Below are 27907 nucleotides of genomic sequence, written 5' to 3' on the forward strand. Positions count from 1 at the left end.
CATGAAAAGTTCAATTTTTACTTTTTTGCGTTTTCTGAATCTGCAGACTATTACCTTTTAATAGATATATAATTTATTCAATTCCGAAGACTACAACTATTTTTAAATTTTTTTTGAAATGTGTTCTACATGGGCGTGACCCACTGTGGCGCTGTTAAACTGCTGTCAAATGGTGTTATTATTAACGTCCGTGTTCATCAGGTACATTTTAGTGATGTGAGATAAAGTATGTGTTGTGGCTAACCTGTGATGGTTCAATATATATCGCTGGTGTGATTGTCGATTGTTTCATGTTTATTTACTCTGTCGTTATCTCGAAAATATTCGTAATTAATTCTGTTTCTTAAGTCTCTGTTTTGTTGAAGTATAATAATGAGTAAAAGTAAAGTTATCAGAAATCCCCTGAAGGCTTTTAAGAAAAGGAGAAATGTTGGAAAGCCAAAGGTATGTGTTATTACTGTAAACAATAAAGACGATAACCAAGTGAGTGAACCTAACCTCTCAAGTACACCTGCCCATAGCAGTCAAAGTGGGAAAGAAAATACTTCACAGAAGAAGCTTGGTTCAATGGGTGAAAACTATGAATGTTTTATGGGCGAATCGGATGTGAATGAAATATTTGATATGTCGGTTCTCAAAGGAATTTTTTCAAACTGTGTAAGATGTATTCATTGTAGTGAAGTTGGTCTGGAACTCTCCATAATAAAGCACGTAGGACTTGCTAGTGAAATACAACTGAAATGTGATAAGTGTTCATACATGACCACCTTTTGGAACAGTGTTGCAGTAACTGCAACTGAAGAAAATGGTAGCAAAATCTACGGACACAACAACGAGCGATGCTTGCCTTAGACAATGAACGCCTTCGGGCTGCAGACAGGGCTGTAAAGAGTCTAGAAACACAAGCAAGAGTAAACAGGAGGAGGAACAAGAGGAAGCTGGAGGAGGAGTTTGCAGAGGATGAAGATAATCCATCCTATGGACCTGGAATGCACTAAAAAGTTAATCCAATCTTTGTCGCTCGATTCCCAAAACTTTTATTTTCTCATACTAATTACATGTTTTCTAAGGATCTTCCAAACATATTTGTTTCAAATTTTCAGTAAATGTTACACAGTACGTTCTGCATAATTTAACACAGCCTTTTTCCAAAAAACTGTATATTTTTGAATATATAAATAAAAAATTGCAAAAAAATGTTGTGAATTTTCATTACAATTTTTAAAAAATCATCTTTAATAACTGAACTAAAATTTTGTAAAATCCCTGTGTTAAGTTGTAGCCCATATTCCAATAAATAATCTGTAAAAAGTTCAATTTCCTACCTCAAATACTTTGTGAGGAAAGATGTAATTTATAACCGTTATTTTAACATTGCAAGTATAGGGCGTTCCGGAGCCCCTTAATGTGCTCATTCATTCGGGACGGCAATGTTATCAACGGTTTTGGCATGGTTAGTTTGGAGGGGGGCAGATGCCCTTCCTATCGCCACTTCGTGACGAAAAATAAGTTATATTTAGTTTTTCGTTAAACCACGAATTCATGAGTCAATGAGACAATTAGCTCTGCTTACTTCTAACAATCTTGAGCCGCTCGTGGCTTGTGTTCGTGCCATCTCTTATTTTACATCCTGTTTGTTTTTTTGTTTTTGTTTTTTACCATACTGCCACCTCGTTATGTTAGTTTCAATTTCTGTTGTAATTGAGTAGCTGCTTTGCCGGCCCATGAGCGGCAGCAGCAGCGCTTATCGACATAGCCCTGCCGTATCATCTTTGCTGACTTGTATTACTTCCCGGTTGACATCTGTCATGCAGCGAGTTGGAACGGGTCTGCAGTGCAGTTCGGACCTGGCAGTCATAGCATTGGGGTCACGGTGGAAGTCGGTCGGGTTGGAGCAGTAGTGAGGCTTGGATAGTCATGACTCGCCCGACCGTCGCCAGCACACATGACTTGAACTGGGGACGGTCTCGGTTTTACAAAGGTACAGACGGTGTTTAGAAAGGATAGACTGCATGCAACCGGTGGTGGAGTGTTCGTCGCTGTTAGTAGTAGTTTATCCTGTAGTGAAGTAGAAGTGGATAGTTCCTGTGAATTATTATGGGTGGAGGTTACACTAAACAACCGAACTAGGTTAATAATTGGCTCCTTTTACCGACCTCCCGACTCAGCAGCATTAGTGGCAGAACAACTGAGAGAAAATTTGGAATACATTTCACATAAATTTTCTCAGCATGTTATAGTCTTAGGTGGAGATTTCAATTTACCAGATATAGACTGGGACACTCAGATGTTTAGGACGGGTGGTAGGGACAGAGCATCGAGCGACATTATACTGAGTGCACTATCCGAAAATTACCTCGAGCAATTAAACAGAGAACCGACTCGTGGAGATAACGTCTTGGACCTACTGATAACAAACAGACCCGAACTTTTCGACTCTGTATGTACAGAACAGGGAATCAGTGATCATAAGGCCGTTGCAGCATCCCTGAATATGGAAGTTAATAGGAATATAAAAAAAAGGGAGGAAGGTTTATCTGTTTAGCAAGAGTAATAGAAGGCAGATTTCAGACTACCTAACAGATCAAAACGAAAATTTCTGTTCCGACACTGACAATGTTGAGTGTTTATGGAAAAAGTTCAAGGCAATCGTAAAATGCGTTTTAGACAGGTACGTGCCGAGTAAAACTGTGAGGGACGGGAAAAACCCACCGTGGTACAACAACAAAGTTAGGAAACTACTGCGAAAGCAAAGAGAGCTCCACTCCAAGTTTAAACGCAGCCAAAACCTCTCAGACAAACAGAACCTAAACGATGTCAAAGTTAGCGTAAGGAGGGCTATGCGTGAAGCGTTCATTGAATTCGAAAGTGAAATTCTATGTACCGACTTGACAGAAAATCCTAGGAAGTTCTGGTCTTACGTTAAATCAGTAAGTGGCTCGAAACAGCATATCCAGACACTACGGGATGATGATGGCATTGAAACAGAGGATGACACGCGTAAAGCTGAAATACTAAACACCTTTTTCCAAAGCTGTTTCACAGAGGAAGACCGCACTGCAGTTCCTTCTCTAAATCCTCGCACAAACGAAAAAATGGCTGACATCGAAATAAGTGTCCAAGGAATAGAAAAGCAACTGGAATCACTCAATAGAGGAAAGTCCACTGGACCTGACGGGATACCAATTCGATTCTACACAGAGTACGCGAAAGAACTTGCCCCCCTTCTAACAGCCGTGTACCGCAAGTCTCTAGAGGAACGGAGGGTTCCAAATGATTGGAAAAGAGCACAGATAGTCCCAGTCTTCAAGAAGGGTCGTCGAGCAGATGCGCAAAACTATAGACCTATATCTCTGACGTCGATCTGTTGTAGAATTTTAGAACATGTTTTTTGCTCGCGTATCATGTCATTTCTGGAAACCCAGAATCTACTATGTAGGAATCAACATGGATTCCGGAAACAGCGATCGTGTGAGACCCAGCTCGCCTTATTTGTTCATGAGACCCAGAAAATATTAGATACAGGCTCCCAGGTAGATGCTATCTTTCTTGACTTCCGGAAGGCGTTCGATACAGTTCCGCACTGTCGCCTGATAAACAAAGTGAGAGCCTACGGAATATCAGACCAGCTGTGTGGCTGGATTGAAGAGTTTTTAGCAAACAGAACACAGCATGTTGTTATCAATGGAGAGACGTCTACAGACGTTAAAGTAACCTCTGGCGTGCCACAGGGGAGTGTTATGGGACCATTGCTTTTCACAATATATATAAATGACTTAGTAGATAGTGTCGGAAGTTCCATGCGGCTTTTCGCGGATGATGCTGTAGTATACAGAGAAGTTGCAGCATTAGAAAATTGTAGCGAAATGCAGGAAGATCTGCAGCGGATAGGCACTTGGTGCAGGGAGTGGCAACTGACCCTTAACATAGACAAATGTAATGTATTGCGAATACATAGAAAGAAGGATCCTTTATTGTATGATTATATGATAGCGGAACAAACACTGGTAGCAGTTACTTCTGTAAAATATCTGGGAGTATGCGTGCGGAACGATTTGAAGTGGAATGATCATATAAAATTAATTGTTGGTAAGGCGGGTACCAGATTGAGATTCATTGGGAGAGTCCTTAGAAAATGTAGTCCATCAACAAAGGAGGTGGCTTACAAAACACTCGTTCGGCCTATACTTGAGTATTGCTCATCAGTGTGGGATCCGTACCAGATCGGGTTGACGGAGGAGATAGAAAAGATCCAAAGAAGAGCGGCGCGTTTCGTCACAGGATTATTTGGTAACCGTGATAGCGTTACGGAGATGTTTAACAAACTCAAGTGGCAGACTCTGCAAGAGAGGCGCTCTGCATCGCCGTGTAGCTTGCTCGCCAGGTTTCGAGAGGGTGCGTTTCTGGATGAGGTATCGAATATATTGCTTCCCCCTACTTATACCTCCCGAGGAGATCACGAATGTAAAATTAGAGAGATTAGAGCGCGCACGGAGGCTTTCAGACAGTCGTCCTTCCCGCGAACCATACGCGACTGGAACAGGAAAGGGAGGTAATGACAGTGGCACGTAAAGTGCCCTCCGCCACACACCGTTGGGTGGCTTGCGGAGTATCAATGTAGATGTAGATGTAGATATAGACGTGTATTTGCTCGCCGGTCGCTTATGGGTTAGCGGCGTGTGTCTCAACTCATGGTTCTGCCATGTCATTGCCCAGTCACTGCTTTTAGCATTGGCTGCGTTCTTCGTCCAAGTGTTTGTGTAATTGTGTGTAGCTTCTGATCTCTACTGCTCAGTTATTTTAGTGCTGTCTCCATGCTGGTGTGCGAGTCGTCGTTCGGTTGGCGTGGAGCAGTGAGGAAATCTCCACAGGGCGTTGTTTGGCCGGGCCCACTGGCGGTCTCTACACAGTGTCGGAGTGTGTGGGGCTGTTCCCATTGCTAAAGAGGTCCGTGGCTCACCGACCGTGGACACGAAAGTTCAGTTTGGATTTAATTTATCAGCAAGTCAAGACTGTTCACATTGTGCCATCTGGTTGTCGTTGTTGGCTGTTGGGACATTCCCGCGACTAACAACTTGTGTGTTCGAGTTGTCGAAGGTTTAGCCACCGTTCAGTGGAGTCTAACTGTACTTCGTTATTTGCAATTGAAGTGCACCAGCGGAGTTTTCTGCCTTGTGGTCGTTAATGTTCTGGTTACCTGCCCTGGCCGTTGAAGTAAATTCAGGCAGTGTCTTTTCTTCGCTGTGTTGTCGCTGTCCAGCATGGTGTGTAGTTTGACAGCTTAATGTATACTAGGTTGTGGGCGTCCATGCATTTTACGTTTTGCATTGAACTCCCGGTTGAGTGCTGGTCGCGTGGAGCGCAAGTTACCTTGTCGGTGGGTCTGTTGACTGTCTGTTGGTTGGGTTGTCGTCGGATCGAGAATGGTTGGGCCGACTGCCTGTCTCACCTAAGTGATCGTTAGTATTTGAAGTGCTGGCCGATCCCCGCAACTTGTGAGCGCCGTTAGTTGCACTGCTTTTTCTTATTATCTGTTGTGTGTATTTGTATGGCTCATAGCCGATGGTTTTGAATTAAAGTTGAATTGTTTTTAGAGGCGTTTGAAGTCATGGCCCTTCAGCCGTTTTAAAATTGAAGTCCATTGCTTGTCAAGTGTTAGATTTTTTGGGGCCTTCAGCCTAATTTAAGGCTTTGTTGTTTAAATTTATTTTACCTTGAGTCTTAAGTCATGGGGCCTTCAGTCGTTTCTAAATTAAGGATCTTTGTCTTTCGAGCATCAGATTGTTTGGGGCCTTCAGCCTAATTGAAGATAAGGCCTTCTGCCTTGTGTTTCTTTTATTTAATTTTACCTTGAGTCTTAAATCATGGGCCTTCAGCCGTCTTTAAACTAAGGTTGTTGATTTCAAGTGTTAGATTTTTGGCCTTCAGCCAAATTATAGAACTTACTTGAATCTTAATTGTTATTGCCTTTTCAAGTGGGTAGAATAAACGAGAGCATAATTACGCTGAATGCGACCTGCAGAAAAAAGAACACTAATCTAATCAATTACTTGGTGTTTAGACGTTTCAATCAAAGCTATGCCATCGACATTCACAATCTATGTTCTCGAAAATCTCGTAGGTTTGAACTTCTGTAGACACACACACGCGCACACACACACACACACACACACACACACACACACACACACACACACACACACACACACACATACACACACTATGTCACAATGTCTGTGTGCGTGTTTGTGAGTGCCGCTGACGTCAGATTATATTTGTTTCTTCATGATGACACGTGTCATCCACATTAATAAATTACTTCTAAATTCTTCACCCCGTCATTTGACACACACACACAAGCACACGAGCGAATGCATTTAATAGCGCTGGCTTGCCGAAGTGGCCGTGCGGTTCTAGGCGCTGCAGTCTGGAACCGCGAGACCGCGACGGTCGCAGGTTCGAATCCTGCCTCGGGCATGGATGTGTGTGATGTCCTTAGGTTAGTTTTAACTAGTTCTAAGTTCTAGGGCACTAATGACCTCAGAAGTTGAGTCCCATAGTGCTCAGAGCCATTTGAACCATTTGCACCATTAATAGCGCTGTTTGGAATTTCCCATCGATGGTTCTTTAAATTATTCTGTAACACTTCAGACTAAAGTAGCACCTTCACAGAATTGTCACCCACCAAGGATTCATGTAAGTATCATGTCATAGAATAATCTGAAAGCATTTTGCACTAATACTGAACAAATGACGAAATATTCATTTCGCATAAAAAGCTGCAAGATGCGCTCTAAAAGTCGTGCCAGCACCAAGGCGTGAGAGCAGGTGAACCTCCCCACATGATATCGTTATCACCCCACGGAGAACACTCATTTTGCAAGCCTTGTGGCTTCACGTGCCAGTTGCACTGGCTGTGATGCAACAGAACAATGATCTGCGCTTCCTGGTAGTCTCGCTGTTCCAAGAATGTTTGGAGGTCGCTACAGCGCAGCGTATATATGTGAGGGTCGGCAGCTGGGAAGCTGCAGAGTTCTGATCTCTGCAACAAGGAGGGTGTGCTCTGCTAGACGCACAAACACCTGTTCGACAGAAATCGCCCACTTGCAGAAGTGACCAGTCCCTTTCTGTGCCGACAGACCCTAAGACAGCCGTTTTCATGTCTGGGTTGCAATAAAATTTCGACTCAGGTGTTTTGCTGGCGTTAGAAACGTACCTCTTGACTGTTGCCACCAAATTGCTTTCCATCTTTCACTTTTTTGTGGCTTAAGAGTTGAGCGTGTAGGACACTGTTGATTCTGAACCCAATGTCGGGTGGGGCTCTAGCCCTGGCGGCCTCGTTAAGTCCTAATCGTATCTCCGTTCTGTGCTTTAAGTCCTTTCCACGGTCAGTAGCAAGACGTAATTTTACACGGCTTAGCTTGGTGCACATACATATGATCACAAATGTACACATTAACACTACCTCAACAGTAGTCCATCAGAGAAGGTACCACTGGAATGAAATGAAATATCGTGTGGCGAGGCCCCCCTGGCGGGTAGACCCGATCGCCTGGTGCAAGTCTTTTGAGGTAACGCCACTTCGGCGACTTGATCGTCGGTGAGAATGAAATGATGATTACGAAAACGACAGAGACGCCCAGTCCCGGAGCGGAGAAAATCTCCAGCACAGGCGGGAATCGAACCTGGGCCCCGCGGCACGACGTGTCGGCACGGTGGCAGACATGGTGCCACTGATGGTTGCAAAAAACCCTTAAGTGAGGACTGATACAAAGACAGTTTTGATGCTTGCGGAAAGTGTTGGGACGCTCCAGATTAACTGCAGAACAACTATACTCCACATTGGTAAACGCGAGGCCTATCCCTGCTAGAGATGACGTAGAACCTCTGACACCGGCAAACTTTCTGGTCGGCGAAGGACCACTAAATGTGCGCATTTGACACGAGTCTGCTGTCACACTCAGTCTGACCAAAGAATTATCACAGCACACAAAGGCAATAAAAATAGGATTATACAGGCTCATCTCGATTACTTGGAATCTATCAAGTCCATACACATTGCGAATTCAAATGGTTCAAATGGCTCTGAGCACTATGCGACTTAACTTCTGAGGTCATCAGTCGCCAAAAACTTAGAACTAATTAAGCCTAACTAACCTAAGGACATCACACACGTCCATGCCCGAGGCAGGATTCGAACCTGCGACCGTAGCGGTCGCTCGGTTCCAGACTGTAGCGCCTAGAACCGCACGGCCACTCCGGCCTGCTATTGCGAATTCATGTTCACGTCATTCTACATTTATCGATTGTGATGGCCGCATCCAAGCTTTGCGAGCGCACGTGAAAACGTTAGTACAAGGGTTGGAACTTTAATAGTGGCAACTATTTATTTACAACTCGTACAAAATATATATCTGTTTCAAAGTTTTACTGACCTACAAAGTAGTCACCAGCATTGTGTATAACCTAGCTCTAGACCTTCTCAGTTGGAGAGAGATACGGTGACCTTGCTGGCCAAGGTAGAGTTGCCAGCGATGCGGAAGTCGTAGGATACTCTTGGTCCTGGCCAGTTGTGTTGACAGTTCGAGCGACTCGGTCTGTTCCCCGACGTATTTGTAGCAATTCTGAAGCGAATACCGTGAAGTGTTACCTTCAATTTAGAAATCGAGCTGAACTCACGAGGGCTTAAGTCAGGGGAGTTCAATAGCTGGTATAGCACTTCCCCATCAGTCGAACAAATCAGTAACAGCTTGCACTACACGTGCTTGACCAATATTCTGTAAAATGATGGTCAGGTCCTGCAGAAAGTACCATCACTTCTGTCTCTAAGCTGGTCGTAGGTTGTGTTCCAAAAATGAACAGCATAGAGACAGAAGTGATGACACTTTCTGCAGGACCTGACCATTATTTTGCAGAACATTGGTCAAGCACGTGTAGTGCAAGCTGTTACTGATTTGTTCGACTGATGGGGCTGTTAAGTGCTATACCAGCTATTGAACTCCCCTGACTTAATCCCTCGTAAGTTCAACTCGATTTCTAAACGGAAAAAACACTTCACGGCATTCGCTTCGAAACTATTACAAATTCGTCGGGCAACAGACAGCGCCGCTCGAACTGTCAACACAACTGGCACTGCTAAGAGTATCCTACGACTGCCATATCTCTGGCAACGGGTTATACACAATGCTGGTGACCACTTTGAAGGTCAGCAAAACTTTGCAACACGTATCTATTTTGTACGAGCTGAAAATAAATAGTTGCCACTATTAAAGTTCCAACAATTGTACTTATGATCGTGTACAAGTACCAAAAATTCTCAAAACTTTCCCGACGATAACTGCTGAGGCTGGCTTATTCATGTCATGCAAACAGGTTTTACATGAGGGGACATACTTCGCTTGATGGAATTTGTAGGAGCAGTAATAGACGCAGCGCTTCCTTGTCAGGAGATCTACTGTGGCAATAAAACGTCGACTTAGACTCCCGTGCCAGCGGCCCCTCTTGTCCGTGCTAATCAGAAATAGACATTACTCAAAGGTAATAAAAATTACGGTCTATTTTGGATCTTTTTGCGAAGAATGTGGCCATCGGGACGAAGAATGTAATACAATTACTGGCGACACTACATGAAAACAGAAACTGAGACTTACTAACGGGTGTTTTCTATGTCTAAACCGACGACGTAAAGTGCCATATTGCTGAAAGAAGAGTATGGCATTTTGTAATGACGGTAAAATACCGAATCACAAATCGATATGCATCGAAGGTACGTAGCGTAAGATCTTAGTAGCAATGAGCAAAGTCACTTCCGTTATTAACAGGCAGCGGACGAATCCCGAATTCACTCATGTCTCGCGCCAGGTGTTGAGGTCGGATCACGTGTTTAACTACACGCTGCGAAAAGATTTCTGCTGTTTATGCCGGTAGCAACGTAGCAGACGTGATTGTCTCCATGTACCGTATGCTTCTTTAGCAATGTCATGTATCAGGTAGTTACCATTTGCGTCTACGAGTTCCTCCTCCTTTTAGAGATGGCCCTTTTCAGAAATGAAATGAACTACCGTGAAATCGGTTGGTTGGTTGGTTTGGGGAAGACCAGACAGCTTGGTCATCGGTCTCATCGGATTAGGGAAGGATGGGGAAGGAAGTCGGCCGTGCCCTTTCAGAGGAACCATCCCGGCATTTGCCTGGAGTGATTTAGGGAAATCACGGAAAACCTAAATCAGGATGGCCGGACGCGGGATTGAACCGTCGTCCTTCCGAATGCGAGTCCAGTGTCTAACCACTGCGCCACCTCGCTCGGTGTGAAATAGGTCCCGAGGCTGTCGCCGATCAGTATTTAGATGTACCTTTACATGTAGTTAGTGATTACATCACGATTACAATTGATAAAAAGTGGTATTTTTCTGCATGAATTAATAATTATTTTTTCATAATGTCGAGAAACGATTTATGTTCAAAGACCGAAAGTTTAAAATAAAAAAATGCAGAGTTGAAGAGATTTAAATTTTTTCGACATTACAAGAACGAACCAAACAGCTAGCTCGCAAAATAAAGTCTTGTGTAATCAAACGACTGTACCGAAGGAAGATTAGAGGAACTGCGTTGATCAAGCTGCATACAAACAGAACAGCGAGCAACATCCGGCCACGGTACTAAGATGGAACAAAGACACAAAAAAGACGCTCTGCTTATTAACTATCCGAACGGGACGGAGTTTGATAGATGTGATGTACATGTAGACAAACATATGATTATAATTTCAGAAAAATTATATGATTTATTCAAGAGAAAGAGCTTCAGGAAAGCGAGAACGCATTGGTCCACCTCTGTCCCTTATGCACACAGTTATTTGGCTTAGCGTTGACTGACGGAGTTGTTGGATGTACTCCTGATGTACACTCCTGGAAATTGAAATAAGAACACCGTGAATTCATTGTCCCAGGAAGGGGAAACTTTATTGACACATTCCTGGGGTCAGATACATCACATGATCACACTGACAGAACCACAGGCACATAGATACAGGCAACAGAGCATGCACAATGTCGGCACTAGTACAGTGTATATCCACCTTTCGCAGCAATGCAGGCTGCTATTCTCCCATGGAGACGATCGTAGAGATGCTGGATGTAGTCCTGTGGAACGGCTTGCCATGCCATTTCCACCTGGCGCCTCAGTTGGACCAGCGTTCGTGCTGGACGTGCAGACCGCGTGAGACGACGCTTCATCCAGTCCCAAACATGCTCAATGGGGGACAGATCCGGAGATCTTGCTGGCCAGGGTAGTTGACTTACACCTTCTAGAGCACGTTGGGTGGCACGGGATACATGCGGACGTGCATTGTCCTGTTGGAACAGCAAGTTCCCTTGCCGGTCTAGGAATGGTAGAACGATGGGTTCGATGACGGTTTGGATGTACCGTGCACTATTCAGTGTCCCCTCGACGATCACCAGTGGTGTACGGCCAGTGTAGGAGATCGCTCCCCACACCATGATGCCGGGTGTTGGCCCTGTGTGCCTCGGTCGTATGCAGTCCTGATTGTGGCGCTCACCTGCACGGCGCCAAACACGCATACGACCATCATTGGCACCAAGGCAGAAGCGACTCTCATCGCTGAAGACGACACGTCTCCATTCGTCCCTCCATTCACGCCTGTCGCGACACCACTGGAGGCGGGCTGCACGATGTTGGGGCGTGAGCGGAAGACGGCCTAACGGTGTGCGGGACCGTAGCCCAGCTTCATGGAGACGGTTGCGAATGGTCCTCGCCGATACCCCAGGAGCAACAGTGTCCCTAATTTGCTGGGAAGTGGCGGTGCGGTCCCCTACGGCACTGCGTAGGATCCTACGGTCTTGGCGTGCATCCGTGCGTCGCTGCGGTCCGGTCCCAGGTCGACGGGCACATGCACCTTCCGCCGACCACTGGCGACAACATCGATGTACTGTGGAGACCTCACGCCCCACGTGTTGAGCAATTCGGCGGTACGTCCACCCGGCCTCCCGCATGCCCACTATACGCCCTCGCTCAAAGTCCGTCAACTGCACATACGGTTCACGTCCACGCTGCCGCGGCATGCTACCAGTGTTAAAGACTGCGATGGAGCTCCGTATGCCACGGCAAACTGGCTGACACTGACGGCGGCGGTGCACAAATGCTGCGCAGCTAGCGCCATTCGACGGCCAACACCGCGGTTCCTGGTGTGTCCGCTGTGCCGTGCGTGTGATCATTGCTTGTACAGCCCTCTCGCAGTGCCCGGAGCAAGTATGGTGGGTCTGACACACCGGTGTCAATGTGTTCTTTTTTCCATTTCCAGGAGTGTATATCGTGCTAAATTCTGTACAACTGATGCGTTACATTGTCAAAGTCCCGAAATGGTTGGAGGGCCCTACCCATAATGCTCCAGACTTTCTCAGTTGAAGAGAGATACGGCGACCTTGCTCGTCAAGGTAGAGTTTGACAAGAACCAAGAAAAGCAGTAGAAACTTTCGCCGTGTGCAGGCAGGCAATGTCTTGCTTGAATTGTAAGCCCAGGATGGCTGGCCATAAAGGGCTACAAAACGGTACGAAGAATAACGTCGATGTACTGCTCTGCTGTAAGGGTGCCGCAGATCACAACCAAAGAGGTCATGCTATGAAGTGAAATGTCACCCGAGTCCGTCACTCCTAGTTGTCAGGCCATATGGCTGGCGACAATCAGGTTGACATCCTACTACTGTACGGGGCGTCTCTAGACACGTGTGTGGCCTGGAATCCCATTGACTAGTGTAGAATTGTCCTCAGTGACGAGTCCCGCTTCGAAGTGAGCCCCGATGACCAGCAAAGACGTGTCTGGTGACGTTCTGGACAGCAGTGGAATACCACCGTGATACTTCGCCTGCAGCCGGCGGGAGTGGCCGTGCGGTTCTAGGCTCTACAGTCTGGAACTCGGCAACCGCTACGGTCGCAGGTTCGAATCCTGCCTCGGGCATGGATGTGTGTGATGTCCTTAGGTTAGTTAGGTTTAACTAGTTCTAAGTTCTAGGCGACTTATGACGTCAGAAGTTAAGTAGCATAGTACTCAGAGCCATTTGACCCATTTGAACTTCGCCTGCTACACGGCTAGACAACCAGGAGTGAAGGTCTGGGACGCCATTTCACTCCATAGAGGAGAGGAATTCGTGGCGGGCCACATCAAACAAGTCAGAAGACTGATGGCTCACAAAAAAAAGCAAGACCCCTTTTTTGGTTGTCATCTGCAGCACCCTTACAGCACAGCTGTACGTTGAAGATATTCTGCCATCCTGGGCTTACATTTCAGCAAGATAATGCCCGCCCGCACACGTCGAGAGTTTCTACTGCTTGCCTTCTAGATTTCCAAAGCCTACCTCGGCCAGCAAAGCCGCTAGATCTCCCTCAAGCCGAATACGTTTGGAGCATTATTTGCAGTGCTCAAACCGACTCGTGTTTTGGCTGTGTAACGAAACGGTATAACAGAATTTGGCATGAATGCCTCAGGAGGACATCTAACAACAGGGGTCAGGGATTTTCTCTGCCTCGTGATGACTGGGTGTTGTGTGATGTCCTTAGGTTAGTTAGGTTTAAGTAGTTCTAAGTTCTAGGGGACTGATGACCATAGATGTTAAGTCCCATAGTTCTCAGAGCCATTTGAACCATCTAACAACTATGTCAATCAATTCCAAGCCAAATAATTGCTTGCCTAAGAGCCAGAGGTGGACTAGCGCGTTATCGATTTGCTCAGTCTGTAAAGCTCTTTCTCTTGATTAAAATATCCAGTTTTTTCTGAAATTGTAATTATTTGTTTTTCTGTACATGTATATCGCTTCTACCAATTACCGACTAATTCGGATAATTCCTTCATGGTGTATCCGGTTGGTTTTTATTGTATCTTAGAGTGTATATTCGCCTCAGTGAGTTAAAATACATGCAATACGCCAAACTTCAGTTGCGTATCGTAGGGTCAACAAGACTAAGAAAACTTACTCGATGTGTGTTAGACAACAGAAACCAAGCAACCCTCATATCAAAGTCGTTAACAGAAGATTTGAAACTGCCAGCCTCCGACCAACGACAACTTACAGTTTCCACGTTCGAATCTCATACTAGCTCCTCGTGATGGTACAGCCTTGTCAGTTTCGAGATTACAGGAGTGTGGACTAATGTTACGACCTTCGTCAACGCGTATGAAACCGATCAGTGGTTCACGCCACTGCCCTATGTTCCAGAAGATTATGGTGGCACGTGTCCGCGCACTGCACTTAGCTGATCGACGAACAGATTCCCAAAAATACATGCCCATCGAGTTTTTAACTGGTAGTGATCATTATCAGAAAACTGTCGCCGATAGACTACCGATCCGCGTTTCTATATCCATTGTTCTGATTCCCACCATATTCAGTTGGACTCTCATTGGGAGCAGATCTGCTGTCTTTGTACTTTGGACTCAGATGTCCACAGACGACGAATTGAGACCATTTTGGGACCTAGAGGTAACTCGCTCAGCTACACATCGTGATCCAGTAATGACCAATATAAATTCTGTCTTTCAAGCCCACATACGACGAGTTGAGACCATTTTGGGACCTATAGGCAATTGGCATAATTGCACATCATGATCCAAGAATTCCAGGTATCTTATTTTGTGCTTCATGATCGAAGAGTCGTCCGCCTTCATAAGAAATATTATTCAGTATTCTGCTAACCCACAGAATGCAGAACATAGATCTCGTAGTTCACATAAAAGGCTTCTTAGCAATGACCATCATCTTATGTTGGACGAGGGTAATCCCAAAAGTAAGGTCTCCTATTTTTGTAAGTACATAGAGCTGTTTATTTCTTCAATGGTTTACATCAGTTTACAGCTTGAACATTTAGCTATTTTTCGACATAATCGCCATTTCTGTCGATGCATTTTTGTAGACGCGGTGGCAGTTTTTGTATGCCCATGTCATACCAGCTCGCCGCCATGCTGTTCAGAAAGTTATTAACCGCTTCTTTCAACTTGTCGTCGGAGCTGAATCGCTTTTCGGCCAAATGCTCTTTTAAACTACGGAACAGGTGATAGTTTCTGGGCGCCAAGTTAGGACTATAGGGCGATTATGTTCCACTGAAACTGTTGCAGGAGAGCAACGGTTTGCCGAGCGATGTGTGGGCGAGCGTTGTCATGGAGAATGTGTACGCCCTTGCTGAACATTCCTCTTCTCCGGTTCGGAATTGCCCGTCTGAGTTTTTGCAGAGTCTCACAGTGCCTGTCAGAATTAATCGTGGTCCCAGCGACTCAGTTCCGACGACGAGGTGAAAGAAGAGGTTCATAACTTTCTGAACAGCATGGCGGCGAGCTGGTATGACGTGGGCATACAAAAACTGCCACAGCGTCTATAAAAATGAATCGACAGAAATGGTGATTATGTCGAAAAATAGCTAAATGTTCAAGCTATAAATGATGTGTAACCATTGTAGAAATAAACAGGTCTATGAACGTATAAAAAAAATAGGAGTCCTTACTTTTGGGTTTACCCTCGTAATACACTGAATGCAGAACGTATATTTCGTAGTTGACAATAAAAGGTTTCTTAGCAACGACTCCTTACAAGACATGCACCATCATCTTATGTTGGACTACACATAAGCATGTAGAGCTCGTTCTTCCTGAAAATCCAAGTAACACCATCCTTTACCTTCCGCATCAGGTAGTTAACAAGGAGTAACTTGATTAAATGAAGTGAATGATCGTTTTCGACGCGTCTAATGAGATCAACGCTTTCGCTCTCAACAACGTTAAATAGATGTGACATTCATATATATATATATATGAAATATGTGTGATGTACGCCGACGAAGCGCCGGGAAAAAAGCTAATGTGAATAAAATGTATAACAGTCTATGGGTTTCGAAATAGGCAGTTCTGCTTCAGTTTAAACAATGTACTGAATCACTTAGAGAGCTACTTCAAGAGAGGCGATTCATTTAAGATCCAGTTCAGTACCAGGACGCTTGAGCGATCGCGCTCGATCTGGAGGGAGCTGCTTCGCATCTTGCTAGTGGAAGTAATTTTCAACAGTAGTATTCGGCCAGTGAAGCAAGCACAGGTGGTGGCATAAAGTTCTCCATCAGTAAACGTAGGGCCAGTGTCCGGGGCTAGCTTCCAAACCTCTGACCATGTCCCATGTGGCGAGGGCACCCTTCTGCCGGATGGTGGCATTAAGTTCAATAGCTCCTCTTAGAGACGAGTAGGATACGAGCAGGCTCAGAAAGTCACCTTATTTTTGCTCGTTTACCAACAATACAAATTCCGCACTATACTCCACGCGCACTCATCAGAGCCATCTAAACGAAACAGTTACGTTCAACCACGAAACTCATTCTTCATAAAGCCACCGAACGGTCGAGTATAAAAAAAGTTTGAATAATTTAGGCCTCTGTACGTGTAGGTAATTTTCCAGCCTAAAGTGCTACACAGAATTCACAAAGTAACTAATTTTGTTGTTATCAGAACTGTCGGACTGGAGATTGGAGATTTATTGGTACCATCCGCGAAACCAAATGTAACACTAAAAGATGTTAATATCACGGATCTCATTAACTAGTTAAAACTGAATATGTTAATTAAAATTACAGATAGCATTAGCGTTAGATACAACATGCATGTACTCGATTTCTAGTGTCCCTGTGGCTATGTAAGTAACTACAGGATTAGCAAAATAAAAGTGGCCCAGAAAATATTCCATATACCTTAAGACAGCCAGCCCAACGTACAAATGGTTCAAATGGCTCTGAGCACTATGGGACTTAACTTCTGAGGTCATCAGTCCCCTAGAACTTAGAACTACTTAAACCTAACTAACCTAAGGACATCACACACACCCACGTCCGAGGCAGGACTCGAACCTGCGACCGTAGAGGTCGCGCTGTTCCAGACTGTAGCGCCTAGAACCGCTCGGCCACCTCGGCCGGCCCCAACGTACATCATCCGCAATTAGGCAGATGATGTCAGTTAAGTTGCCTCTCTTAAGGTACATAAAATATTTTCGGGATCACTTTTATTTTGCCCACCCGGTATAAGAGTACAGAGCCAATGGTGCGGGGATGGATGCTCAGAAGTTTATAAAATTTATTATGGCACTTAATTCTTCTTTCGCCTCCTGCAATGGATGTCGAATGCGAAAACAGTTGCGTTGCACCGTTCGGAACCCATGCTGAAGTGTAGGTAACGATGTAACTGCCTCCGCAAGTCAGTTCAAAGGCCGGAATTAGGGAAGGACATACTACCACGTCTAGTAGCGCACTTCAGTGTTCAAACCTTCGGGTTGAGGACAGGTGCGCCCTTGCGCAATTGGGCAGTCATTTCTCAGCAACAACGTACCGAGGTGGGGGACTGGGCTTTCAATAACGACTCCACCCACCGAACTGACGCTTCTCTTGTAACCGCTGATCTGAAGTGAGGAAAAGAATCTTTTTTCGAACTGCTGAAAAGTACCTACACTTAATCTATTGCTGGCGCAGTACCGTCATTAGGGATGCCGGTTATCGCTGAACCAACAGGCTTTCGCTTATACCCGTTCTTACAACTCCAGTTTATTCTGACTGTTAAACCGCTCGAAATAACCGATTTCTGAAATAAGTTTCTGAAATAGCCGATTTTCGGCATTTTATTGCTGTTATTTTTTCCCTGAAGAGAACCACAGCAAGTCGGTCGAAACGTCGGCAATTTAGTTGTTTTAGTAGTTTACAATGATGCGCCTTAATACCGAAAATTATTTTTTCCAAAAAAACACCGGCTGTGGAAGCCTTTTATCTTTCTCCCTATGTTGGTTGCTCGTTTCTAATCGTCGCCGTTGTTAAAATGGCACTGGTCGCATTTTCCATTTTCTAGAATAACTCAATATTTCATAACAATGGAAATTTTACAAATAAACGTAACTCTTTTTTAAAAAAGTTTTATTTAAAAAAATTTACATACTGTTATCTCAGTTTTTGTGCAGGGTGTTCGGAAATTTCCGTTGCAGACTGCAAGGATTTCTAGAGAGGAGTGAGTACATAAGATTTTGAATAGGAGTCCGTTTTACGACGGTTTCAATTCAGATGTTTAGCTCATCCATTTCTACTTAACGAATAGAATCAGGCGTGACGCAGTACAATTATTAGGTAAAAATTCGAAAGGAAACATAACGGTACATTCATTTATCACTTGAGAACATTTGAAGCTTAAACATTACGTGTTTACATAATTCCAAACTAAACAAGAACCCAGCATGTTTTACGTTCAGAATAGTACTGATGCATTACAACAGCTGCTCGATGTACTTAAGTGATAAATCGAGGTTTCGTTATGTTTCCTTTAAAACTATTACCCAATAATTGTATTTCATCAAGCTTAATTCAGTTCCTCAAGCAGAAGTGGATCCGTTAAATATCTGAACTGAAAACGTGGTAGAAACGGGTTTCTGTTTGAAATATTAAGCACTCATTCGCCTCTGCAATTCCTATAAGTTTGTAACGGGAATTTCCGAACACCCGATATATTGCTGGTTCTATCATAAGTGGAATGTTATTACACAAGACCACTAGACTTTTAATGATACACTCACAGTGTACCATAGCTGAGCTGTATATTAAATACACGCTCAGCTGGTGTATACCTGCCCTTAGATAAATTACATTTCGTACCTACACTGATGCTTATCTCCGCAAAATTGTTACATACTAAGTTACATTTTACATGTAACTTTGTAAATTTTGTTTTATGTTATGGCTGGAATATCAATACACTGAGCCCAGCGTTTTTATGTATGCGTTAATGAATACTAAATTACGCATTGTTGTAATATATTATTTTATTAAACAGCTAGATGTTCACTTGTTTTAATTAGATTTTTGTGCAATGACGCAATCTTTTGATGATCATTTTCGCCAGAGTCCTTACACAAGGTGATATTTATAAGATAATAAACTGGGTGGTGTTATTTGTCATTTATAACTACATTGTATCAATCAATTGCATCAATACTTCTGTAATTTTTATTAACACCATGTAGTACTGCCACCTGGGCGGTTCTTCATCAAATACTTCGATGTGTGCAATGAACCATTTTGTATTCAGGTACCATCATGTAATGTAGACCAGGTACTCTATATCCATGTCTGCGAAGTTAAGCTTCGTTTTACCTAAGAATGTGTTACGGATTTTTTTGTGAACTCTATCTCTCCTTTTTTATGATGTTCATATCATGTATTTTATTACTGTTTTTCACTGAGTACGTGCTTCTTCCGTTTCTACTAAGATGTTTTATGTAATTGTACCAATGTATTTTCACTGATACCCTGCCATATATTTCTTTTGTACAGCCTTTGAAAATGACGTAGCGCCGAAACGCGTAAGCCAGTGCAAAATTAATTGATACAGTGACACTATAAAATTAATTAATACAATGGTCAAGGTAAATATCAGTTTTTGAGTGCGCCAAGACGTCCGCAACGTCTCACAAAGCATTTACAAATTTTGCTGCTGATTTCACGAACAGCCGCTGCTACACGAAGTATACCTCGTTTACACATAAAGTATTACATTGGTGTGGTTTTTAAATTTTAAATTTATGATTGCTGTTTCCCATCTGCAAAGAAAATAACAACCATAAATTTAAAATTACCGGAAAGACTCCTTTACAGACATATTCATCCCAGATTCCCCTCGAAATCGTACGCCCTACAAACATGCAGCATCCCACCACATCATCCACCGTCTCCTTTCTATCTTCATCTTTCAAGAAGACTATAACTAGGAACGCAGTACAGTAAAAACAATAGCCAAAAATAATGAATTTGATTCCAATATTATTGACAAAATTCTCAATGAAAGACTGAGGAAGCAAACCAGACCCTACTGTACCTCATAAACAATATAGACAGACCGAAAAGCAAGTGATGGAATTTACCTTGCATAGGTAAAACTTCAAAAAGAATAAGCGACATTTTAAAGGTAAAGAGTCTCGCTGTGTTTTTCTATGTCCCACAAACACTAGGTAGATGTTTCTTCAGTTCAAAAGGTAAACAACCAGACATCATGTTTAAGTTAGGGTTATAAGATCATCTGCCAAGATTGGCAGTTTTGTTACATTGACAAACTGGGAGGTCAGCATGTTCTAGGCTCAGAGAACATGGTAGAAGCTGGAGATTAAGGAAGACAGATTCATCCTTTGGTGAATATCGCTGAAACGAAAACCACAAATACATAGTACATTTAAAAGTCCTAGACGTAGTGCGAAAGGGTGCAAATCTTACTCAGAAATATTAGAAATTAAGAAACAAATGTCTGTATCCCACATTTATTATTGAATGAGCAAACTAAATTCAATTATTCACTCCTTTTAGACAAAGTTACAGCCTCTGCTTAGGATCAGAACCTTGGTGCTTTCATTCATTTATAGACAATGACAAAAATAGCACTCTCCAAAGTATGTTTAATTGCAGTAACCGTAAAAGCTGTCCAAATGAATTTTGTAAATCTTTGGGTAAAATTTGGCAACAATGGTAACTGTTACAGTTTAAGTCAAGAATGGGTAGATTAAGAAGCTGAAATGTTTATGTTGGCTTGGTTCTCATCTGTGAGCAATTTTGTACTAGTTTGTGAAACAAGGCTACACATGTGTTTCATTTAATTAGTACAACATACAATGTTTCGCCAAGAAATCACAGTTGAATCAATTGAAATGAAAGTTCAGTAATTTCATAAGGGTCTTTAGTTAAAATTACAAAGCGATAGCTTCATTGTCGTTACCAGCACCAAACGCGAAGGGATCCAGGGGGTACGTTGTTGGCTGACATCTGTGCCACTACTAGAAAAACGGTCTCATGTCTAGAAGTGTGCTCCTTCAGCGTTGCCGAAAGCAAGAATGGATTGTATATCGGACCGATCAGAAGTCTAGTGAAATGGCAAGTCGTTACTTCGTTCGTAGTATGGTAGTTTCCTTGACTACCTCGAAAAAAGTGCCACAGAAAACTTCTCACACTCTTATCGTCTTCATGGAAGGCGAGCTGCAGAGTTGCTTGCGTAATATCGCTAATAACAGCCGAGGCATGTAATCGGAACTGTAGTAGAACAGAAAGCATTTCTAGCAGAATATTACGTCGCACTTCGCACATATTTGTACACGTATTTCATTTGTATCTGTAACGAATTATGCCTGGTTTCATCGAAATCGAAAGGAAACTTGTAATTGTTCCAGTGTATGTATGCAAAGTGTCCTGCGCAGTTGTTCAGCTCTTTTGGGGTGAAAATGACACAAACACTTTTTACATTTGTAAAGGGTAAGTATATCGTCTCATTTCATCACATTCACTCGCATTCCTTCCTTTTTAAATTTTTGTCGCATTTAAAAATACAAATAAGAGACAGATTGCACTTCATACTTTTAAAGTACTACAATTCAACTAAATGGAGGTAAGAAAGAGCAACTGGTCGTTTTCGAACGTTTTTCCATGTCAGCCCTTCTCATCCCCTTCTAGCCTAGGTCGCTGACGCATGCTTGTGCATTGCATTCGACTCAGAGATAAGCCGGTTCGAATCCTGGTGCTCGATGAAATTTTCGATGCTAATACTTGGCCGGTTAGGGGACGAGAGATGGTCCGTAAAGTTCCTGATCGACGGCCCTTGTAGCAGTGTCCTGCATTAAATACCAAACCTCTCCGCACTGTCTCATGAAGAAGACATGCGACACTGTTGATGGCGATACGTCCATTGGATAGGGACATTAAACTCGGCGGCACCCTCGGTGCTATTCCCGAGTAGTAGGCTATGAGCAGGCACCCTCTCGTTTATCTCACCATCATAATGCGTAACACTACGCTGTATACTCATCAAGGGTAATATATAACGCGTACAAGAGCCAAGATGAAATAACAAGGGTGGACGACCAAGGTCGAAGTCGTCTAATTATAAAGGGTGTAAGATAGATACGTAGTCTTTCGCCCTACTGTTCAATCTCTTCGTGGGAGAAGCAGAGACGGAAATAAAAGGAAGGTTCAGGAGTGAAATTAAAATTCAGGGTGAAACGATACCACTGATACGATTCGCTGATGACATTGCTATCCTGAGTAAAAGTGAAAATGAACTACATGATCTGCTGAGAGAAATGAACAGCCTAATGAGTACAGAATATCGACTGAGAGTAAACTGAAGAAAGACGAAAGTAATGCAGTAGCAGAAATGAGAACAACGAGAAACTTAACATCAGAATTAATGGTCAAGAAGTAGACGAAGTTAAGGAATTCTACTACCTAGGCAGCAAAATAACCAATGACGGATGGAGCAAGGAGGACATCAAAAGCAGGCTAGAACTGGCAAAAAGGGCATTCCTGGCCAAGAGGAGTTTACTAGTAACAAAAATGGGCCTTAATTTGAGGAAAAAATTTCTTCGAATGTGGTTTTGTAGCACGGCACTTAATGGTAGTGGAACATGTTCTTTGAGAAAACAGGAACAGAAGAGAATCGAAGCATTTGAGATGATTTCACAGACGAATGTTGAAAATTAGGTGGACTGGTAAGATAAGGTACGAGGAGCTTCTGCGTAGAATCGGAGAGGGAAGAAATATGTTGAAAACACTGACAAGGAGAAGGGACACAATGATAGGACATCCGTTAAGACATCAGGGAATGACTTCCATGGTACTATAGGGAGCTGTAGAGGGCAAAAACTGTAGACGAAGACAGAGATTGCAATACATCCAGCAAATAATTGAGCAGGTACGTTGCAAGTGCTACTCTGAGATGAAGAGGTTGGCACGGGAGAGGAATTCGTGGCGGGCCGCATTAAACCAGTCAGAAGACTGATCACGCAGAAAAAAAAGATACACTCATCCATTACACTCATGTACACAATACTACTATGACATATCCGAATGGAAAGGGTCAGTCTGTATGGAGGAGAACACCCTTTCTACCAGGCAAGTGGACCCACACAACCAACAATGCCACATGTTATTTGTATGTTTTACACAAATAATGAGTCATGTATATACCAGTTTGCTCCAGACGTTCCTGGATTGTGCACCTACGTGACCACCTTCTCGTCTCCACCCCCAAACTATGGCAGGTATGCGGTTCTAATCCCCACAGTGCTTCTCTCCAGATAGTAAGCGATACCTGTACCAACTGTGGTTGAAATCGATCCAGTGGTTTAGGAGTGTATGTGGGAAGTACATTCATAAATACATACATATGTAGAATGATTTTTACACATACGAATTAGGTAACCGTTTGATGGATTAACAGCAATAAATTTAGAAAGAAACTGTTCCTACACCTCAGAGAAGCTTGAGCACAATCTGAGAACAAATTATCGAACAAGTTCAGTACACACTGGTGTCCAAAATTTTCTAGGTCGAAACTACACATATGCTCGAGGATCCCAAACTGAGTATTACGAGCTGAAAAACTAGTAGCCGAAAATTACTATTTAGTTCTTTATGATGTAAACAGTTTGCACCTTACAGACCAACTTAAGCTCACAGCTGCTGTTCAAAGTGATGACCACCATTCTTAGTACATGTTATAACTGGGTATAAAAAATTGCCGCACTCATTGTCCCTACTGTTCCTCTCCGGTTTCTACTGTTGTTTCATACGGCACCACGAAAAATTCCATCGTGAACACACATCAGGCGAGTGTGTATTGCTTTATACAGGTAGCGCCACTAACGTCGATGGAAAGCATAAGCAGTTTGAAATACTTTTTTCGCGTCCAAACACCATTCATCACCTAGTACTGCGTGAAATATTTATTTCCGACGATTGATTCCTTACTCGAAACATTCAGTTTCGAATCCTCTGTCATATATAAAATTTTGACATTAAAGATTTCAGTCCCATGTACGTAACAGATTAAAGCTGTTTGCTAGAGCGGGATTCAAACCTGCGTAACTACTATTTTTCAGGTTGTGCATTCTGAGCTCACTTTGCAAAGCCGTGACTGATGACAAGATCAGCTCTCGACACTGTACAAAGTTTGCCTCGCCCGAATTGACTGGCGTTTCTGCTCTCGATGATTTCGTGAAACGAAAATTCGATTTCGTAAGTGCTTCACATAATTAACGTCTAATTATACATCCCCCCAACAGCTAGAACACCGACGCGCGTTGTCGAGTTCGATTCCCGCGGGTCGCATCGGATTCTTCAGTAACAGACGTGCCCGGTTTTGAATCATTTGAGGCCAGCTCGGAAGTTGCTTCGATAAAGAAGCAACAAAATGGGCACACGGGCGTGTGGAGTGGTAGAAGGAACGAAGGAAGCTGATAGTTTAACGTCCCATTGATGTTACCGTTAGTGACGATTAGGAAACTCAGTGTGACTGGGATTGTTCGTTATAGTACATGTTACACAGATCATCTGAATATTTTTTTTTTTTTACTTAAATAATGACGAAAGAGTAAGTTTTCATGATATGTAGACATGATCAGTTTTAACAATACTGAACATATTATTTTTCATTCCTACTAATGTGGCTACCTTTAAAAATTAGTCTTTTTACAGCCTACTACTTTCTAAATAAAAATTCTAATGTGAAGCAGAAATAGTCCACAAGGAATGATATTACGTTAGATTTAAAGCTTGTGGTGCTATCAGACATCTTATGTTGCTGGGCAAATGATCAAAACTTTTTGATGATGCACACTGAACTGCTTTCGGAGCCACTGACTACTTTAATAATGGGTAATAAAAGTCGGTTTTTTTCTTCCTGTGCTGTAGGTATGGACACTACTACTTGGGTAGAAAACGTATATAGTGTGAGGGTGCAGTTAAATGGGCAGTATCACTGCGGGTGAACACATATTATTCTTGCTGCTCGATTAATATTTTCTTTCTAAGTGATGAGTTACTCCAGAAACTTATTCCATAAGGAATTATAGAGTGTAACTATGCAAAATATATCAGGACGCTTTTTGCTGACTCCTGTGCATTTGCCACGTCAGTTGTTCGTATGATTGTATTCGTTGTACAAATCTGAATATAGTGTCACATCTATTTAAAACACTACGGCCTATTGTGCCGTGGTCGGATCAGTCTGTTGCTAAAACCCAGCATTCTGAAGTTTTTGAAGATCCGATGTGCGACCTGACTAACTATTGACAGCAACAAGCCGGGGCTTCCATCGAATCTTTGAGAAAGCTGCAACCCTCTGCTTGAGATGTTTTCCGCAGATGACTAAGAAATGTTAGGTTTCAACAATTAATTCATGCGACCACGGCATAACAAAAAAGAGTATTTTAATTAGTGGGTCGCGTCCGGACATGAAAGTGTACGTTTCACAACGAATACAGTGTGATATAGCAGAACTTAGCGAGAGCAGAATTTGTGCAGGGCAAGGATTCGAACCCGTGTCTCCTGCTTACTACAAAAGCCATCAGGACACAGTGGTCATCGCAACTGCGCGGACTACTCTTAGCACACCTCCCTCCAGACCCAAATTCTCAACTTGGCCACACGCTACTAATGTAGTGCCCCTTCCCCATTATCCTCATCCATTATCTTCACGTCCGAAAGAACAGACCTGTTCACATATATAACGAAACGGAGTGGACTCAAAATAGAACCCTGTGGTACTCCATGAGTGAAATAGGCTGTTACTTCTACAGAGAAACCATCCAGTATTCGCCTGAAGTGGGTCGGGAAAGCCTAAACTGGATGGCAAAAAGGACAGCTTTGTTCCTCTAGAATGCGAGTCCAGTGCCTTACCCATTGGCTACATTGATCCGTTGGCCAGGCTTGCACCAGGTCGTGAACCGTACGGCAGTTCTTTTTACACAACAGCACACATTACCCTTCGATATTAATGCCTCGCTCGTACTCCAGTGACTTGGCGACCTACTGACCTGCGATGTCGGTGGGTGCGGCGCGGGCGACGGCGAACAGCACCAGTGCGAGCAGCAGCGGCAGGTGGCGGGGCGTCGCCATGGTGACGGCTGGCGTCGCGGCGCGCGCCGCCGGCCTTTTAACACTTCCCTGCCCCCGGCGCGGCGCGGGGCGGGAATCCCTTATGTCGCATTGTGACACGGCCCAGGGGCGTGGCCCCCGCTCGAGGCTACTTCCGGCAGCCGGCGCGCGTCCTCCCTCCGTTTTTGGCGACGAGTGCTTCGTGACGAGAAGTGCTTTGCCCCGCGTCGACGTCTCACGGACCACGCGCAGTGGATCGTGGGAACACCCGTGCTCTGACGTGAAATCAAGGATACTCCCAGTTGCCGGTATTAGCGTAGATAATCCAAAAGCGGACAGACACCGGAGTCTCATAAAAATGTTGGGGGCAGGGAGAAGCCGCATAGGGGCGTAAGGACTACTGGTACTACATAATATAAATGTATTACGTGAAATACAAGCTGACACATTTCGTGTTGAAACACGCATCTCGGCACGATCTTCGAGATGCAACAAAGTTTTGACGTCGATATTTGTTTAGTTACGAGTGTACACGTGTTCTTCCACAAACAGTATACGATGGAAAACAGCTCTCTCGTTTGAGATCCCATATCAAACTAAACTAACACTTGATGTTGTATGCATTAAAAAAAAAGGTGAGGGTGTCTGTACAATTCTGAAAAATTTCGAGGAGTAACGCCTAATAGCTGGCGTAATCCTACGCATACATTTTCAAGGATTACGTTTCACTGCGCAAACTACTAATATTTGCATGCACTCATCACGTCGCTCGTAGAGTTTGTTAAATTTCAACAGGCTTTGATCGCTAAAAGTACATTACTGGCAATTAAAACTGCTACACCAAGAAGAAATGCAGATGATAAACGGGTATTCATTGGACAAATATATTATACTAAAACTGGCATGTGATTAAATTTTCACGCAATTTGGGTGCATAGATCCTGAGAAATCAGTACCCAGAACAACCACCTCTGGCCGTAATAACGGCCTTGATACGCCTGGGCATTGAGTCAAACAGAGCTTGGATGGCGTGTACAGGTACAGCTGCCCATGCAACTTCAACACGATACCACAGTTCAAGAAGAGTAATGACTGGCGTATTGTGACGAGCCAGTTGCTCGGCCACCATTGACCAGACGTTTTCAATTGGGAGTTCTGGATAATGTGCTGGCCAGGGCAGCAGTCAAACATTTTCTGTATCCAGAAAGGCCCGTACAGGACCTGCAACATACGGTCGTGCATTATCCTGCTGAAATGTAGGGTTTCGCAGGCATCGAATGAAAGGTAGAGCCACGGGTCGCAACAGTTCTCAAATGTAACGTCCACTGTTCAAAGTGCCGTCAATGCGAACAAGACGTGACCGAGACCCGTAACCAATGGCACCCCATACCACCACGCCGGGTGATACGCCAGTATGGCGATGACGAATACACGCTTCCAATGTGCGTTCACCGCGATGTCGCCAAACACTGATGCGACGATCATGATACTGTAAACAGAGCCTGGATTCATCCGACAATATGACGTTTTGCCATTCGTGCACCCAGGTTCGTCGTTGAGTACACCATCGCAGGCGCTCCTGCCTGTGATGCAGTGTCAAGGGTAACTGCAGCCATGGTCTCCGAGCTGATAGTCCATGCTCCTGCAAACGTCGTCGAACTGTTCGTGCTGATGGTTGTTGTCTTGCAAACGTCCCCATCTGTTGACTCAGGGATCGAGACGTGGCTGCACGATCCGTTACAGCCATGCGGATAAGATGCCTGTCATCTCGTCTGCTAGTGATACGAGGCCGTTGGGATCCAACATGGCGTTCCGTATTACCCTCCTGAACCCACCGATTCCATATTCTGCTAACAGTCATTGGATATCGACCAACGCGAGCAGCAATGTCGCGATACGATAAACCGCAATCGCGATAGGCTACAATCCGACTTTGATCAAAGTCGGAAACGTGTTGGTACGCATTTCTCCTCCTTACACGAGG

General features: G+C 43.8%; 1 protein-coding gene across 2 annotated transcripts in view; it reads right to left on the reverse strand.

Annotated features, from left to right (window-relative positions):
- Window positions 1-25987, reverse strand: part of LOC124550502 (glycine-rich protein DOT1-like) — a 59764-nt gene extending 33777 nt beyond the window's left edge. The window contains exon 1 of one of the 2 annotated variants that reach the window (XM_047125317.1): window positions 25863-25987. In XM_047125317.1, the coding sequence (XP_046981273.1) occupies window positions 25863-25944 (82 nt within the window). In that variant the 5' untranslated portion in view covers window positions 25945-25987. Of the gene's footprint in view, window positions 1-25725; window positions 25839-25862 lie in introns of those variants that run through there. The other variant, XM_047125318.1, reaches the window with a different exon arrangement.
- Between the last annotated feature and the right edge of the window lie 1920 nt (window positions 25988-27907).

This window comes from Schistocerca americana, chromosome 1 (assembly GCF_021461395.2).
Source record: "Schistocerca americana isolate TAMUIC-IGC-003095 chromosome 1, iqSchAmer2.1, whole genome shotgun sequence".
Taxonomy (NCBI): Eukaryota; Metazoa; Arthropoda; class Insecta; order Orthoptera; family Acrididae; genus Schistocerca; species Schistocerca americana.